The sequence below is a fragment of the Polypterus senegalus genome, chromosome 3 (assembly GCF_016835505.1).
Source record: "Polypterus senegalus isolate Bchr_013 chromosome 3, ASM1683550v1, whole genome shotgun sequence".
Lineage (NCBI taxonomy): Eukaryota > Metazoa > Chordata > Cladistia > Polypteriformes > Polypteridae > Polypterus > Polypterus senegalus.
Window position 1 is genome coordinate 25,249,818 of NC_053156.1, and position 19,297 is coordinate 25,269,114.

A 19,297-nucleotide genomic window follows, 5' to 3' on the forward strand; every position below is an offset into this window, starting at 1 on the left:
TGACGTAAAATTATGTACCCACCCTGTCTTGTCATCTCCTATGGTGACCCTCTTTTTCTTTTTGCAGTATATTCTTAATAAAATGTCTTAAATCCCATACACTTACCACTCTGTGATCAGAAGTCACCCAAAATAACCCCTTTAATTGGCTAACTAAAAATATTACAATATGCAAGCTTTCGAGGCAACTCAAGCCTCTTTTTCAGGCAAGATGTATTTCCCGTGTTTGGTCTGGAGAGGGAAACGAGAAAGGATCAGTGCACTCTGCCATCCCCTGGTCCGGCGTGAAATTATCCATTTTTGAACCCTTTATCTTCCTTCCATCCACACATGTGTGACACACCTTATATGAAACATATCACTGCACCACACAGCCATTTTCTTCTAACCTTTCTACATTAAGCGGAATAAGCAGGAGCCTCTCGTACTGCTGTTACTCCTGGTGGAGGTGTCACCTCCAGCAAGCCTCTAAATGCAGAAGTCAGTTGTGATCCTCTGTTAAACTTTGTTTCTTTGAAGACAGGTACTATGGAATCATCACATTCTCAGATATAAATAGTTCTTCAGTCACCCTGAATTGGACACAAGTGCCTGGGCCTGTTGACTCCTATAAGCTGACAATAATTGGACCCACCACTCCGACCTGGACCCTGACGCTGAGCAACCTAACAGGAACTGTGGTGAACTATTTGATCCCTGGCAGCTTGTACACATTTGTCGTCATTCCCAATAAATGTGGGTTTCAGCTGGACAATGCCACCAGTTCAATATATACATGTGAGTTTGAACTTCACAGTTTCTCGTCCACAGTAAGTGTTACGTTTGTTGTTTATTGGATGTTGTGGACAGTGATGACTGACTCCTTTTGTTGTATGTTTGTGTTGAAACAACTGACATTTCTATGACAATAAAGTATTTAGAGTGGATTCAAAAGGTCTTCAGTCCCTTTCACTTTTTACACATTTTGTTATGTTGCAGTCTTGTGATAAAGTCATTTACATTCATTTTATCCACAGAAAGATACACTTAGTCTCCGGAATGACAAAACGAAAACAGAATTTTAGGAAGTTTTGCAAATTTATTACATATAAAAAAACTGAAATGTCACCTTATAGCAAGTATTCAAACTCTACTTAGTACATTGGCAGTAAGTTCAACCTGGCGTGTCTTTGGGTGTAACACGACAAGCTTCACACACCTGAATCTGGGGACTTGTCAGCTATTCTTCTCTGCAGATCTTCTCAAGCTTCATCAGGTTGGTTGGAGACCATCAGTGGACCATTGTTCTCAGGTCTCCCCAGAGATGTTTGATTGAGTCACTCAAGGACATTCCCAGAGTTGTCCTTCAGCCTCTCCTGTGTTGTCTTTGCTTTGTGCTTGGGGTCATTAAACCTTTGGCCTGGTCTGGGGTCCAGAGAGCTCTGTAGCAGATTTCCATTGAAGATACGTCTGTACTTTCCTTCATCCAGCTTTCCCTCAACTCTGTCTAGTTTTTTAGCCCCTGCCACCGAAAAACAATCTCAAAGCCTGATGTTGCCACCACCATTCTTCACCTTTGGAATGGTATTTCACTGGTGATGAGGTGTGTCTGGTTTCCTCCAGACATGATGCTTAGAGTTGAGGCTAAACAGTTCAATCTTGGTTTCATCAGACCAGTGTGAAGGACAGCTGGGACCCTTGCCCAGCTGGGACGCCCTCATTGAAGAAAGACATTAGGAGACAGCATGCACAGGGCATTGTATCCCCAGACATGCTAGATGGCAGCCCCCCAGATTCCCACAGAGAGTCATGGGAAGTGGAATTGTTTGGCGCAGCCCTTTTGGGTTTTGTGGGTGCTGCCGGGGGTGCTGTAGGGACTTTGTGGGGTTGGAAGTGCACCCAGGCCAAGCTTTTGGAACACCGGAAATACTTCTGGGGATAACATAAAAGGAGTTGCCTGTCAGGAGTCGAGAGGATGGAGACAAAGCTTACTGGGAGGAGCAGAATATTACTATAATTATAATTTGCTAATATGTCTAAAATCCTGTTTTCGCTTTGTCATTCTGGGGTTTTGAGTATTGCTTGATGTGGGAAAAAAAAAGGATTGAAATGATTTAGTACAAGGCTGCAACATAGGTTGGGACAGTGGTGAGTGGTAGTACTGTGCCTGTGATATAGCGGGTCCGTGATTTATAATAAATAATAAATTATTAATTGGCCAGCTTGATCACAGAGGGTGTACATTCTCACGCAGGAGTTTGGTGAGGTAGTTGAGGCGAGATGTGCCTGCACGTGAGAGTGCGGCCTGCCTCAATTGCTTCATCGGCTTCCAGCGGTGCACGAATGGGACGCTGCGCCCATGGAGGCATGTAAGTAATAGCCGGCACAAGAAAATGATAAGAGAATCGAGAGAAAAGGAATGAAAAACAAAAGAAAAGAAAGGAAGGATGATAAGAAAAGAAGGCAGAGAAGGCAGGAGGCAGAAAGAGCCACGGCAAGTGAATGAGAGAGTGAGAAGGAACGCTCAGGGGCTTAAGGAGGCCACTTCAGTCGAGCGATCAGGGAGCTGGAGGGACTAAGGTGCTGCTCGGTTGGAGCAACACCACATAACATCGTGAGAAAGGCAACAGGAACTGTAGGGGTATTGAAGGCTTGGCGAGACGTCCCGCTGGGAAGGCCATGAACTGTAGGGATGTGAGCCTAGCAGTGGGAGCTGGAAGCTTGGTGTATTGCCCTGCTGGGGGCCACAGATGGCAGCAGGGGTCCACGCCTAGGAGCAGCATAGAAGATTGGCTGAACTACAGATTAGGCACCTCCTTGGCCGCAAGAACCCTTATTGGGTGAAGCTAAAGAGTTGTCCGTTTTTAAAGGATTGCACAAGGACTCATATTTTTATGGCCAGTGTGTTGGGTTTTAACCTCGCTTTTAAAGGATTATTTATTTGATTGTTTTTAACCTCCACCTTCACTTTTTATTGGATTTTTTATTTATTATTTGAACTTTTGCACTGCACTTTTGAACACTGTTTGGTTTTTGACCACTTTAACAAAAGCACCTTTGCACTTTTATGTACCTACCCCTTGCTTTCTGTAAGTGTCCTTATCCGCTGGCTCATTCCTCTGGTATGTTATCGATGGTAGCGGGTTCATGAGGCTCCCCAGAAAGACCCGGTAGCGTGGGGCTGACCCACACCATCACACTGCCTCACAGTTAGGAAACCCAGTGTTCACACCTTGGGTTCTCCCTATGTGGAGTTTGCATTTTCTGCCCATGCCTGTGTGGGTTTCCTCTGGGCGCTGTGCTTTTGCCCCACAATCCTTAAGATCATGGGTGTCGAACTCCAGGCCTGGAGGGCCACAGTGGCTGCAGGTTATTGTTCTAACCCTTTTCCTAATCTATGTCCAGTTTTGACTGCTAATTTTTCTCTCTCTATTTTAATAGCCCTGTTTTTAAGGATTAAGTCTTCTGAAATGATTCTTTTCTTCATTAAATGACAACCAAACAGAAATGAGATGTGAAATGAGCCAACAGTTGATCAGCTAAATTTGGGGCTTCACACTCCAAGAAATTTCACTCCCACCAGTTTCTGAATGAGAAGCCGATTATTCTTGCAGTTAATTAGATAGATAAATACTTTATTAATCCCAAGGGGAAATTCACATACTCCAGCAGCAGCATACTGATAAAAAACAATATTTAATTTAAGAGTGATAACAATGAAGGTATAACAGACAGACAATAACTTTGTATAATGTTAAAGTTTACCCCGAGGTGGAATTGAAGAGTCGCATAGTGTGGGGTCTCCTCAGTCTGTCAGTGGGGCAGGATGGTGACAGCAGTCTGTCTGTCGCTGAAGCTGCTCCTCTGTCTGGAGATGATCCTGTTCAGTGGATGCAGTGGATTCTCCATAATTGACAGGAGTCTGCTCAGCGCTCTTCGCTCTGCCACGGATGTCAAACTGTCCAGCTCCGTGCCTAAAATAGAGCCTGCCTTCCTCACCAGTTTGTTCAGGCGTGAGGCGTCCCTCTTCTTTATGCTGCCTCCCCAGCACACCACCGCATAGAAGAGGACACTCACCACAACCGTCTGATAGAACATCTGCAGCATCTTATTGCAGATGTTGAAGGACGCCAGCCTTCTAAGGAACTATAGTTGGCTCTGTCCTCTCTTGCACAGAGCATCAGTATTGGCAGTCCAGTCCAATATATCGTCCAGCTGCACTCCCAGGTATTTATAGGTCTGTACCCTCTGCACACATTGACCTCTGACAATCACGGGGTCCATGAAGGGTCTGAGCCTCCTAAAATCCACCACCAGCTCCTTGGTTTTAGTGGTGTTCAGTAGTAGGTGGTTCGAGTCGCACCATTTAACAAAGTCCTTGATTGGGATCCTATACTCCTCCTCCTAAACCCGTTATTTAATTCCATGGTCTGTTGTTGGTCTCATTCTGCCACAGCAGACATTTCCAAAACTGTTGATATTCTGTTATTTTCTAAGAACAGCAAGAAAATGTTTTGGTGACCTGAGAGATCAGCCTTACTGAGACCTTCACCTTTCTTTATTGTCAGATATTGTGTGATGAGCACAGGAGAGCTGTCATGTTGCAGCTTGTTTTGTGTCTCATTATTGTTTGGCTGCTAATTAAGGAAAAAGAGACAACTGAGGAGCCTCAGTCAAGTTATTTAAATCTAAGGCTAAAGAAGTTAATTACAATCAAAAACTGGTCACTAATTAAGAAGATGGTTAGAATGAAAACCTGCAGCCACTGTGGCCCTTCACGACCGGAGTTCGACACCACTGCTTTAAGTCATGCAGGATTAGTGACGCTAAATTGACCCTGGCGTGTGTAGATGTGTTTGCCTTGCAATGGACTGGCACCCGGCCCAGGGGTTTGTTCCTGCCTTGCGCCCTGTGCTTGCTGGGATAGGCTCCAGCCCCCTGTGATTCAGGTCAGGGTTTGGAAAATGGTATAGCCACAATGTAACAAAATGTCTAAGAAGTGGAGGGGTCTAAATGCTTTCTAAAGACACTGTATTCACTTTCTCTTTTGACTTAATGCAATATGGAAGCTGCTGTCAGTTTCTGTTATTCCAAAATTCTTGGTTAACTTGGGAACCTTTAACATGGTGATGGCTCATACTTCTACACATCAATATACCTGCCTAGGAAGACACAACGCATCAATGGTGGGATTCTGTGGTCTCTTAACTGCAGTTCTTCATTAGTCAGGAATGTTCTTATTTTGTCATTCATGAACCCTACGCAGCTTCTTTTCTTTCTAACGTGCTCTTCCTGATCGCTCCACTAAAATGCACCCTTCTGTTGTCCCACCAGCTCCTTCGTCATCTGCCAGTTCCAACCAAAGAGAGAAAAGGTTTTACGTTTCAACAGACGTTCAAACCTGGTTCAACGCCAGACTCACTTGTATGTCCTGCTTTGAAGACCTGGCTGTCATAAACTCTGCAGAAAAGGCCTTGTCAGTTCCCTCCAGGAGTTTTACCATGTGGATTGGCTACCGGCTCCTAGCAGATGGACCCTATGTGTGGGTCGATGAAAACCAGACGGCATATGAGAGCTGGGCACAAGGACAGCCAGATTCTAACAACGTCTGTGTGTTCATTACGTCAAATAAGAAGTGGAACACTTATAACTGTCAGTACTCCATGCAGTATCTGTGCCAAGAAGGTAAGGACTTTGCTTTTTCCCTCAGTTAGACTAGGAGCAGCTCTTAATGCAAAATGGAAGCTGCTCTCAGTTTTTGTTATTTCAAAAATTCTCAGTTTACTCAGGAACCTTTAACATGGGAATGGACTCTAGATACGCTTTGTGGCCAAAAGCAGGGCCGTCTTAATGTATGGGCACTGGCTGGGGACCCCAGGGGCCCACAATGTTTCTGATACCTATTTATGCTTCTGTTTTTCTACCAAAGCAGGGGCCGCAGTGCACTGCTTTGCCTGAGGGGTCTATTATGCTATTAAGACAAATAATTGCGTTAAGGTGTTTCTTTCTTAACACTTGCATGAGATCAATAACGTCATTATAATTCTTTACATTTATATACAGTGATCCCTCGCTATATCGCGCTTCGACTTTCGCGCCTTCAATCCATCGCGGATTTTAAATGTAAGCATATCTAAATATATATCACAGATTTTTCGCTGGTTTTGCGGATTTCTGCGGACAATGGGTCTTTTAATTTATGGTACACGCTTCCTCAGTTTATTTGCTCGTATGATTTCATACAAGGGACGCTATTGGCGGATGGCTTAGAAGATACCCAATCAGAGCATGTATTACGTATTAACTAAAACTCCTCAATGATATACGATATGCTTCCTGTGCGGTGCTTGATTGTTTGCTTTTCTCTGTCTCTCTCACCCTCTCTGACATTCTTTGCGGCTGACGGAGGGGGTGTGAGCAGAGGGGCTGTTTGCCCAGAGGCTGTTTGCCTAAAGGATACGGACGCTCCTCTAAAAAATGCCGCTTTATCGCGGTGCTTCGGCATACTTAAAAGCCCAAAAGCACGTATTGATTTTTTGATTGTTTGCTTTTCTCTCAGGCGCGTTCTCTCTCTTTCTGACATTCTCTGCTCCTGACACGTATTCTTTGAAGAGGAACATATGTTTGCATTCTTTTAATTGTGAGAAAGAACTGTCAGCTCTGTCTTGTCATGGAGGACAGTTTAAACTTTTGACTAAAGGGTGTTATTTCATGTCTAGAGGGCTCTAATAATGTTAACAGTGTGGGAGAGTTTCTAAGGGCTTAAAATATATAAAAATAACTACACAAACATATGGTTTCTACTTCGTGGATTTTCATCTATCGCGGGGGGTTCTGGAACGCAACCCCCACGATCGAGGAAGGATTACTGTAGTGCTTTTCTCACTACTCAAAGTGCTCTCCACTCAGGAGGTGAACCCACTGTCTCCTTACTGCAAAGCAGCAGTGTAGCCAAATACTCTTCTTCTGGCTGCTCCCGTTAGGGGTCGCCACAGCAGATCATCTTCTTCCATATCTTTCTGTCCTCTGCATCTTGTTCTGTTACACCCATCACCTGCATGTCCTCTCTAACCACATCCATCTTCTTTGCCCAGCAGTAGCCCAATTTCCATCAGCACCCTGTTGACTAACAGTACTGCTGGTGGTCATTGTCTTACTGTTTTTCCAAAAAAGATCAAGTTGAGTTTTGAAAGTCCTTAAAGTCTTACTGTCTACCACACTACTTGGTCTCTTATTCCAAGTGTTTATCGTTCTTTGTGTAAAGAAAAACTTCCTAATGTAAAGAAATTTACCCTTAACAAGTTTCCAACAGTGTCCCCGTGTTCTTCATGAACTCATTTTAAAGTCACTCTCTCGATTCACTGGACTAATTCACTTCATAATTTTAAACACTTCAGTCATGTCTCCTCTTCATCTTCTTTTTCTTAAACTGTAAAGGCTCAACTCTTTTAATCTTTCCTCATAACTCGTTCCCTGTAGCCCTGAGTCAGCCTAGTCGCTCTTCTCTGGACCTTCTCTAGTGCTGTTGTGTACTTTTTGTAGCCTGCAGACCAAAACTGCACCAAGAACTCCAGATGAGGCCTCACCAGTGTGTTATAAAGCTTGAGCAGAACCTCCTGTGACTTGAACTCCACACATCAAGGCGCTATATAACCTGACATTCTGTTCGCCTTCTTAATGGCTTCTGAACTCTGTTGGGAAGTTGATAGCTCAGAGTCCACTATGACTCCTAAATCCTTCTCATAAGGTGGACTCTCGATTTCCCGACCGCCCATTGTGTATTCAGACCTCACATTTTTACTTCCTATGTGTAATTCTTTACATTTACTGACATTAAATTTCATCTGCCACAAATCTGCCCAAGCCTGTCTGCTATGCAAGTCCTTCTGTGATGATATAACGGATTCCAAATTATCTGCCAATCCACCTATCTTGGTATCATCTGCAAACTTAACCAGCTTGTTACTTATATTCCTATCTAAATCATTTATATATATTAAAAATAGCAGTGGCCCTAGCACTGACCCCTGCTGGTCACCACTCTTAACATGAGTTCCTCACACCATCACCCTCTACTTCCTGTGTCTGAGCCAATTCTGCACCCATCTAAAAACATCAACCTGAACTCCCACTTCTTTTAATTTGATGCCCAACCTCTCATGTGGCACCTTATCAAATGCTTTCTGAAAGTCCAGATAAATAATATCATCTGCTCCACTTTGATCATATCCTTTTGTTGCCTCCTCATAGAATTCCAACATGTTAGTAAAACAAGACCTCCCTCTTCTGAGCCCATGCTGACTGTTCAGTAAAACTCCTGTTCTTGCCATGTGCTGCTCAGACTTTCCCTTAATAGTTCCTTTCATTAATTTACCTGTTATTCAGGTTAAGCTTACTGCCCTGTAATTGCTTGCATCTGCCCGGTCCTCTTTTTTATAGAATGGAATAATATTTGCCATTTTCCAGTCCTTCATAATTTCCCCAGTATGTGGGGATTCCCTAAAAATATGTGTCAAAGGTTTATATTTGTACTCGCTAACCTCCTTAAGAACTCAAGTGTAAATATTATCTGGTCCTGGTGATTTGTTTGATTTCAGCCTATTTAATCTGAGCAGCTCTTCTCTCTCTGCAATTTCCAAATCACTCCGTACCTCCTTATTAGTCTCTTTTACCGTTGAGAGGTTATCTACTTCCTTACATGTGAAAACCTCAGAAAATTGTGAGTTTAGAGCATCTGCTATTTCACCATTCCTGATGCACTTCACCTCTTCCTTCTTTTACTACTAAAATACTGAAAGAATCCCTTTGGGTCATCTTTTGCCTTATCTGCTATATTCCTCTCTAACCTCCTTTTAGCTTCTGTAATATCCATCTTAATGGTTGCCCTCATGTTCTCACATGCCCTATAATTCACAGTGGAGTTACTTGTCTTATATATAGTCTTATATTCTACCTATAATTAAGTAAACACTCATGTAAATGTACTGTTAACATTAACTTTCTAAGTCTGGTGTTTGGTGTTTGTCTATGTATGGTTTGGTGATCATTACGGTCATAATCCTCTTCTTGGGTCCCAGTATGGTATCAGCCTTCTAATTTGAGTCCTCAGATGAAAATGCTTAAGTACCCCTGCTCTGCCACTTTCTTACCCATTGAAAGCTAACTTTATCAATAATTTCGGTGGTGTTCACTCACTCAGTACAATCCTGCTAAATGTGTATTTCCTTTTTTCCTGTCTTTGCCATGTGTTACTCAGTCTTTCCCTTAATGATCCATCCATCCATTATCCAACCCACTTTATCCTATCTACAGGGTCACAGGGGTCTGCTTGAGCCAATCCCAGCTAACACAGGGCGCAAGGCAGTAAACAAACCCCAGGCGGGGTGTCAGCCCATCGCAGCCCTTATTAATTCCTTCCATTAATTTTCCTGTGATGCATATTAAGCTTACTGGCCTACAGTTGCTTGGATCTGCCCTGTCACCCTTTTTATATAGTGGGATGATATTTTGCCATTTTCCAGTCCTTCGGAATCTCTCCAGTGTGCAATGACACCCAAAAATTACGTGTCAAGGGTTTGTACTCACTAACCTCCTGAAGAACTCAAGGGTAAATATTATCTGGGCCTGGTGATTTGTTTGATTTCATCTTATTTAATCTGAGCAGCACTTCTCCCTCTACAATTTACAAATCCCTCAGTCCCTCCTTAGTAAATCCAAAGAGGACTGTTTCATTTATGTTAGGTAGAATGCCCAGAGGGGACTGGACGGTCTCATGGTCTGGAATCCCTACAGATTTTATTTTTTTCCAGCCGTCTGGAGTTTTTTTGTTTTTTCTGTCCCCCCTGGCCATTGAACCTTACTTTTATTCGATGTTAATTAATGTTGATTTATTTTGTTTTCTTATTGTGTCTTTTATTTTTCTATTCTTTATTATGTAAAGCACTTTGAGCTACTGTTTGTATGAAAATGTGCTATATAAATAAATGTTGTTGTTGTTGTTGTTGTAGTAGTCGCATTTACCTCCACTTGTCCACTTGCTCACTTGTAAACACCTCAGAAAAAATATAAGTTTAGGGCATCTGCTATTTCACTGTCTGTATCTTTTAATTCCCCTTTACTATCCCTGATGCACTTGACCTCCTCCTTGACTGTTCTTTTACTACCAAAATACTAAAAGAATCTCTTAGGGTCTTCTTTCGCCTTATCTGCTGTATTCCTCTCCAACTGCCTTTTAGCCTCCCTGATATCCTTCTTAATGGTTGCCCTCATGTTTTCATACGCGCTACGGTTCTCTTTGCAGTCATTAGTCTTATATGCCTTATTCATGTTTTTTCCTTTGCAACTTCTTTTTTCAATCTTTATTAATCCACCGTGGAGTTTTTTGTAGTTTCCTATTAATTCCAAATTTAGGTATGTATCTGTCCTGCATTACATGTAAAACATTTTTAAACCTGTTCCACTGCTCCTCGACTGTCTCCACATTTAAAAGCTTATCCCAGTCTATCCTACTTAGACTTTGTCGCATCTGCTCAAAATTAGCCCTACCATGAGTTTAACTTAACAATTTTAAACTTGCCATCTGCACTCTTACAAAACACAGAGAATTGTATTACATTATGGTCACTTGACCCTAGTGGTTCAATCAGCTCTACACCCTCAATTCTATCCTGATTATTACAGAATCCTAAATCCAGACAGGCTTCACCCCTTGTTGGTGCTTTAACATGCTGTGTTAAAAAACAGTCGCTGATTACTTCTAAGAACTCCTGCTCTTGTGCTCCTCCATCTGCAAGGCTATCCCAGTTAATATTTGGATACATAAAGTCCCCCATGGCTATAATAGCCCCCTGTAAACTTGACTTTTTGATATTACTAAAAAGATGTGTATTGAAATTACTGTCTGAATTGGGTGGTCTATAATAAACTTCTAAAATAAGACCTCTTTCCCTAATATTTTCCGGGTGAAGCCACGTGTCCTCACTAAGATGTTAATTAAGGTGATTTGTTGATTTTTGAAAATATTCATCTATTCAGTCTAATTCTCATATAGCTCCTTTCACTGAAAATACGCTCAGATGGCTTACACAGTGTGACCACAAGTGGACACCACCAAGCCCTGAACACCAGACACAACTGCCATGGACACACACAGTTTCAAGTTAAAACAAAGTCATTTCATTTGATGACAGTACCTTTATGGGTTTTTAAAGTCAGATAAGCACAGTTTGAAACCACCAGAATGCTCCCTCATCTCCTTCCACTCCTCCTCAATGAGTGTTGCCCTCTTACTACCAACTCTGAGGTGAGATGCCTCCTTTCATGACAGAATGTTTGGCTTATGGTAATAATTCTAATCCCAAAAACAAAGAATAAATTATTTATTCTTATTAAATTTTTTTTATGTAAAGAAACGATTAAATATGTTTACATTTTTAAAAATCTCATAAACGAGGACACCGATAAAGTCAAACTGCACGAGACGAACGTATTTTCGCCCGACAAATATTATACCGCTGTTAATTGTATCATTAAAATAACCCAATACACAGTGTGGTCCCCAGCCGGGACGCCCAGGAGGACCAGAGGAGGACTTGTGCCTCCTCCAGACTGAGAGGGGGCGTCCGTCCTGGTTATACTGGAGGCCTCGGGTAGAGGGCTTGGAAGCCCAGCCCTGTAGGGACCCGTGGCCACCGCCAGGCGGCGCCCCAGTGCCTGATTATCCCAGGAGCCCGGCACTTCCGCCACGCCAGGAAGTGCGGGGGGATAGACGACAGGGGACACCCGGACAGCTTCTGGGTGCGCAGCCGGCACTTCCGCCACACGGGGGTGTGTCCGTGGGAGATTGCCGGGAAGCAGCTGGAGCCCATCCGGGTTCCTATAAAAGGCCGCCTCCCTCCAGTCATTGACAAGAGTCTGGTGGAAGAGTGGCAACGTCTGGAGGAGGAAGGAGGCGGTCAGAAGAAAAGAGAGAGAGAGAAAAAGAGAAGAAGAAAAGAGAAGGCATTGGAGTGGCCTGGACTGAGGGGGGTTTGGTGAGCTGAATTGTAAAAGAGATGGAAAATAAACCAGTGATTGTGGGTGACATTAACGTTTCTGCCTGTCTGTGTCCGGGGCGAGGTTCACAACAGTAAATTATTGAACTCAATTTGGCAATATTGGCTATGCTGCCAATGTGGTGCAGTCGCGCTGCATTATCACCTGATCTACTGTTACCCGAATGTTCACGACAGATCCTGATACGTCTCGAACTTTCTGGATTAAAAATAGGCGACTATAAAAGCAGCAGCAGTGGCGCCGCTCATCATAGAAACAAATTTCATATAGAAAAGGAGCTCAGAGTCTCTATCCAGGGCCGGATTAAGGTGGGTGCTATTGATGCTGCAGCATTAGGTCCATTCCTGAAATAGGCCCAGATGAAAACAGATGAGAATTTTCCGGAAGCTGAACTGTTTTCCTTTGCTATATTAACCTCAAAATAATTCTTAGAATGAAATTTGGAGTCCGACTTTTGGACCCAATGTCTCTACAAATTCATTTTTTCTTACTCTGTTTCGTAAGAGAATTGCGAAATTTTGTGTATTTCATTGTTAGGTTTTCTGCATTAAGTGCACTTTTCAGACAATTGCTATTGAATGTTGATGTTACATAGTTTGATGTTAATCTCGAGTTGTTACGATACTACGTCGTTAGTATTATTCATGGTCAATAAATGCTGGGTGGTTGTGTCGCAAACAATTAAGGCTCCTTGGTCGGTCTGAGTGCGCATGTACGGTGAGTGTCGAATGCGCAGGCACCAATGGCGAGAAAAAATAGGCCTTTTTTGCGCTGCAGCATCAGACCCAATTTCGTCTTAATCCGGCCCTGTGTCGTATCTCGAATATCAAACCAAACCTGGACAGGCTGTGTACTTTTAAGCAGGCACATATTAGTCATTAGATCTATGCCTTAAAAATGTTTTATTTTAATTTTAGTTATGATGCATTTGTTGTGATTATATGCTTGCAAATTTAAATTTGAAATAAAAATGTAAAAAATTAATATTGCTGTCTTGTTCATTTATTCGACGCCCCCCTTGTACAGCTTTAGTGCCCCTTCCCGTGTGGGGAGCGCCCCACAGTTTGAGAACCGCTGCATAATAACCCGTAATGACAAAGTGGAAACATGTTTTCAGAAAGGTTTGCAAATACAATAATGGCACGTTTGCCCATTTCAAGTGAAACCTACAACCCAATAAAGTGTGCAGAAAGTGAAGGGGTCTGAATGCTTCCTGAAATCACTGAATACTACAAACTGTCACTGACTTTGGTTCATATCTTGGTGAAATACTGAAGTGACTCTTACTGAACATTTGACTGAACATTTCATCTATTATCCAACCCGCTATATCCTAACACAGGGTCACGGGGGTCAACTGGAGCCAATCCCAGGCAACACACAGTTGCTTTCAAAACTTGTTCTTCTTTTTCATGTTCTTAAGTTATGGCTAGGTAATTGTGTGGTCAAGGCATTAAACAAAAATGGAATATTTCTGTAACAAAGTAAGACTTGATCTTCAATCAGAGAGCTCACTGCTCTATCTTTGAATGCACCTTTCAGTAACAGAATTGGAGCTTCTGTCGCAATATGTCACCAAGTTCACGTTTACTGTCACATGTTCAGTACTGCACACACTGAACGTCTTCCTGGTATAACAGAATAACTTTGTTTTACATTCATTTCTCTGTTTTCTTGTTGCTGTAAATTTGCTATATCTCATTGTCTTTTTTTTATCTCTAAAGACAGATATTATGGAAACTTGTCTTTTTACAACATCACCAGTACATCCATGGCCTTCAACTGGACACAAGCTTCTGGGCCTATTGACTCCTATTCAGTGGTGGTGACAAGTCCAGCAGGTTTCTCTCGGACAATCACAGTGGGCAATGTGACTGAAACGGTTGTGACTGGTCTAAGTTCAAGCAGCGTCTACACAGTTCAGGTCTTTCCCACTAAGTGCAATATTCAGCTGGACCCGGCCAATGGCTCTGCTTGCACAGGTAGGCACTTGTCAATGGTTGTGGGGGACACTGGGAATCTTCTTCTTGTTCAGAATGGCAAATGCAGCTTCTCAGTATTGAGCGGAATTGTGTCCAGTCTCATTTGGGGCCGCATCCCTGGCCTCACCACCTATCTGCTACTTGAGTCGCAACTCCAGCTACTCTGAGAAGACCTGAATGAGTTGGTCAACTTTTTTATTTAAATGATATACTCCACCAAAAATAATTATTTATATGTTATTTACCCCATGTATCTTGTAAAGATGGCCAAGAATGGAGATGACAAACTTTCTGATGGGACAAATGTCAATGACGACCAACACTGGACCACAGAATTCATTAATAAAAAGGGTCTTCAGTTCCAAACCTCAGTCCAGTATGATCTGGCAGAAAAATTCACTTAACAATATTTTAGCAAAGAATGCATGTGTTTGGTCCGCTGTAAGCATACGGCTGGATGACCTGTGGCTTATGACTTTTTTATGGACGTTCTTATATTGTTTGCTGTGGTCCAGCATTGGTCATATAGACCTCCTTAACATCAGAAAACCTTGTCATTTCTGTTCTCCATGAAAATACAAGATCATTTTATTTTCTTAGCAATCACAAACACATGTTTTTTTTGGTGGAGAATTCCTTTAACACTTTCAGGGTGGATGATGACATTTATTCTCTGTGCTGGTGATCTGCGCCCCCACCACCTGATCAGGGCACCATGCAGTCCCTACATTGATGGAGTGAAGGCCAGAGGTCCACATGACCATCATCAGCTAATTCTTCCACATGAAACCTGAAGACCATGAGGACAGCTTGAGATCATTTATGCTAGGTAGAATGCCCAGTAGCGGCTGGATGGTCTCGTGGCCTTGGTACCCCTGCAGATTTTGTTTTTTTTTTTTCTCCAGCCCTCCTGGAGTTTTTTTTGTTTTGTTTGTTTTTTCTGTTCCCCCAGCCATCAGACCTTACTGTATTCTTTGTTAATTAGTGTTGCCTAATTTTATGTGTATTTTTCTTTTTTCATCTTCTAAAGCACTTTGAGCTACATCATTTGTATGAAAATGTGCTATGGAAATAAATGTTGTCCGACTAAAGTCAACATCCAGGGGCACAGAGAGAAAAAAAAAAGCTGTAAATGTCAATAAAACTCACCGTTACGTTTTAGGTAGACTCTCTTTGCTAGGAGGACTGTTAGACTTGTTGACTTGATGTTGAATCCCTGTGTGTGTGAGAGTAGCGTAGAACAAACAGCATCTAGAATGGCACTGACGAGTGAGCCAAGTGAATAATCAAAGCAAAATACTCTATAGGTATTATTTATTTTTCCCGTATTATTGCTGAATCGGATTCTGATTTATCGAACTCCAATTTTGATGTAAGTGATCTGGAGATTGAAAACGAAAGTCAGGTACCTGCATAAGCTGATTGGTCCCCTGCTGATCGTGCAGCTGACACACCTACGGAAACGTTCGCCTGGTTGGACTACACAGTCACTTATTGAACTCTGATTTTGATGCAAAGGATCTGGAAATCGAAAACAAAAGACAGGTACCTGCATCAACTGATTGGTCCTCGGCTGATCATAGTGATGAACAGCTGACCCGCGCTACGGCAACATTCATTTGGGAGGACTACATAAACATAAATCTGTGGGAGACAAGCTGACAACTAGACTTCATCAAATGACACGGCATGCTAGTGGACACTGTGGATTACCAGCCACTGGACTGTTATTTACCAGAAAGTGCCTTTCAGATTATGAGTGATGAGTAAAACAGGTTCTTTAATAAGTATGCAGATTTACTGTACATACTGTAGGGGCACATGCAACATAAAACAGAGTGACATATGCCATAAATAAGTATTTTATGTTGATTTATATGTGAAATCATTGCTTTCTTTGCTTTTCAGAGTCTTTTAGAAAAATATTCGGCCCTGGAACAAAACAGAAAAAAAATAATTGGCCCTAAAAGAGTAAAGTAGTGTCCTTGCTCTTGTGAGCTTCAGGCTTGATTGGAGTTTGGAAAGGAAAGTGCTTCATTTTTCTCACATTTTACAAACTTTTTATTACATTTTATCATATATTTATGTTTTTTATAGATATTCTTTTTCAGATTTCTATATATTTTTTCTTTTATTTTGTAATTGGGTACTGTCTTTTAAAATGTGCCTCTATTCCTTGTGTTTTGTGGGTGGAGCCTCAAGAGGCAGAGCCATCCTGATATCTACATTTGCTGGCTCCTCCCACTGCCTTTATCTGGAGGCCAGAGTGTGAGATCCAGCCAGTGGTTCACTTGGTTTGTTTTAGGAGTCTTTTGTTAAGTACTATTATTATTATTTTTTGTTTAGCAGGTTGCTATATTCTTGCCTGTTTATATAGATTTGCCTTTGGAAGTTGTGTATTAGGACATGGTTGCTTTTTTGCTCATTTGAACATTTTGCAAAATGTTTCAAATAATTTTCCCCTTTTAACTTTCTCGTATATGAAGTTTAGGGAAAGTATTGTAATTGTCCAAAGATTCGATGTCGAGATTTTGATGAATCTGGACATGTTAGACCTCCCTGACTTTCTTGTATATGACGTTTAGGGAAAGAATTGGAATCCTCTAAAAATCCAATTTTGAGATTTTGATGAATCTCAACATTTTAGGCCTCCCTAAGTCTGAAAATACCATTTTTGGAATTATGTCTTCGTGGCTTTCTGTGTGTGAGTGTGTGTGTATAAACACAATAACCTGAGTGTGCTTTCACTTAGTTCATTCAAAATTTTGCATACAAGTATTAGGTACAAAACATAGATTTCTAACAACTTTTAGGCTATTCCCAGTAACCGGAAGTGGTACTTTACCTTTTATTCATGCAGCTGCAGAGTCTGATTTATTCAACTTTACTTTTATAATAATTGTTCAAAATATTATTAATTTAATTTGATATGTTGTTGATGGTTCTTTAAGGTACATAATATAAAAATATAATCATTGTCTTGCAGGTTATTCGTCAAATATCCATCCCCATATCTAAGTATACGAGAAGGTCTAGGGGAGACCACTCCCGATATTTTACTGTGTATATTCTTCCTTTATAAAAACTCCTTGTTGCCCATCTTTTTACAAGCCAGGGTTTTGCAGTTGTCCCCTCCCTTGTAGGACATTTTGATCCATTTTGGGACATTTCCTTATATCTTGAATTGTTAAACCAGTTGTTCCCTCTTTGGGTCTAGCCAGACAAAACCCCAGAGGTAGTGTGGAGCAAGTTGGACTAATTGTGTCTCATCTGGGCTTTCTAGGGAAGATACCGGCCTACGTTTATGGGTCTTTTAGGAGGCCTCAATGCCTTTTTATGTTTATGATTTCTTCACACGAGATAATGTTCCACAGGCTGGATCTCTCGCTCTGGCCTACAGATAAAGACAGAGGAAGGAGCTATCAGCAGTGACAGTGGGTGTTGCGATCAGGGCTGAATTTTGGGGTTTCTATGGTGGACGACATTTTGCCTAACTGTTGTTGAGGTTGTGCGCTGCGTTTCTAGGGGTGTGGCCTCCAGGGGGCGTGACCTCGAGTTCATTAGCAAGAAGGCATAAGAGGTCAGCAGCTGGACTAACGTATAGCCTTCAAAACCCTTATACTAATTCTCTTTGTGATTGATTCTTGTGTCTTGTCTAGTTTTGGACTTCTTGCCTGATTTTTGCCTCTCATCTGCGTTTCAGTCGCTTTGTTTTTATTTTATTTGTTTTATTTTGCATTTTGCACACATCTCCCACTTCAACTCAAAAAATGAGTCAGGATAATGGGGATCCACACACAATATACATGGTACAAAAGCTTATGTAAAATAGACAGCACACATTTACAAAAATAACAAAACATATAAAAATATGAAAAATAATAACTGAAAATAACCAAAGATGCATAGGGTCAATTGCAGTGTTCTTTCAGTTAGGGATGATCCTGTACCCGTACCACTTTAACCTTCTTTCCTGTAGTTAACTCTAACTCTGATTCTCTCCTTCCTGATCTCATCAAGCTTTGTTACTCCACACACCCACCTCAATGTCCCCATTTCTATTTCCTTTCATGCACCTTTGCGACTGCCCAGGCCTCTGATCCGTACAACAATGCTGGTCTGATCACTTGTTTTAAATGCTTTACTCTCTACCTTTGCACTGACTCGTCAGTCACATTACACTCCTGATACCTTTGTCCAATGTTTCTACTTCACTTCATAAAATACTCATTATTTCTATGTACTATTTTTTTTTTCCAAATGAGAAACACGAGTTCGAGTTCAAGCACTTTATTGTCATCGTGTAACACAACGAAATTACTTTTTGTGACAGCCCCAAGGAGCATTTAAAGAAACGTCAAATAATTTCAAATATGTCGTATACAGTGTTAAGTGATCAAGTAACCAGAGCAAATTATTATTGCTCAAAGTACAGCAGTATAAATTGTTATTGCACCTGTTAATGAATAGCACATTACATATTCTATATTGTAATACACCAGCCAACCCGCGATTTTCGAAAGAATCGCAAATCCAAGAATGACAATCACTTTCTGTTCCCTCTGATATTTGGAGTGAAGAAAAATCAAGGAGGGTGGGTGCGTCCTGGAAAAGGTCTCATTTAATTAAATAAATATATTTGTACCTTTTTGGAGTCGTGACTCATCTGGTTCTGGTGTTTCAGAAGCGCATTGTAGTCGCCTGCGTTCGTTGTTTTTATCCATGCGGTCTCGTTTATGTTTTTCTATGGCTGTGTCGTTAGCTAGAAGTCGTTTGCCGACGGAGGCGGATTCGCGTGCTGAAGTAATCATGGCGGCGGATCCGGGCTTGGAGGGCTACATTACTAAATGAAGGTAGTATATGCGGTGGTGTGCGCGGTTGCGTTCGGGCGGTGGTTGGGCTTGCTTACTCTTATTCCTTACTCTTATTCTATGTTAATTAATGTTGACTTATTCTATTTTCTTACTGTGTCTTTTATTTTTCTATTCTTCATTATGTAAAGCACTTTGAGCTACATTTTTCGTATGAAAATGTGCTATATAAATAAATGTTGTTGTTGCTTGTGGCCTCTGGCATCTGTGCATATTTACAACCTGGCGTGCACGCTTTACCTCAAGTTTAGTTTACAGGTCGTGTTGTGTTGTTTGGGCGCCACCTACTGACTCTGGGAAGCCGCTGGGTTTGACTCTGGGGCGCTGAGGCGCAGTGCGCGTGCGCTTTCGGTGCGTCTGGCATCCGTGCATATATACAACCTTCGTTTAGTAATATAGATTAGTATACAG

At 41.7% G+C, this 19,297-nt stretch overlaps 1 protein-coding gene across 1 annotated transcript in view; it reads left to right on the plus strand.

Annotated features, from left to right (window-relative positions):
- LOC120526439 overlaps positions 1 to 19,297 on the plus strand; it is a 76,578-nt gene that overhangs the window by 36,743 nt on the left and 20,538 nt on the right. The window contains exons 8-10 of the mRNA XM_039749610.1: positions 520 to 777; positions 5,314 to 5,664; positions 13,758 to 14,015. Of these exons, the coding sequence (XP_039605544.1) occupies positions 520 to 777; positions 5,314 to 5,664; positions 13,758 to 14,015 (867 nt within the window). The remainder of the gene's footprint in view (positions 1 to 519; positions 778 to 5,313; positions 5,665 to 13,757; positions 14,016 to 19,297) is intronic.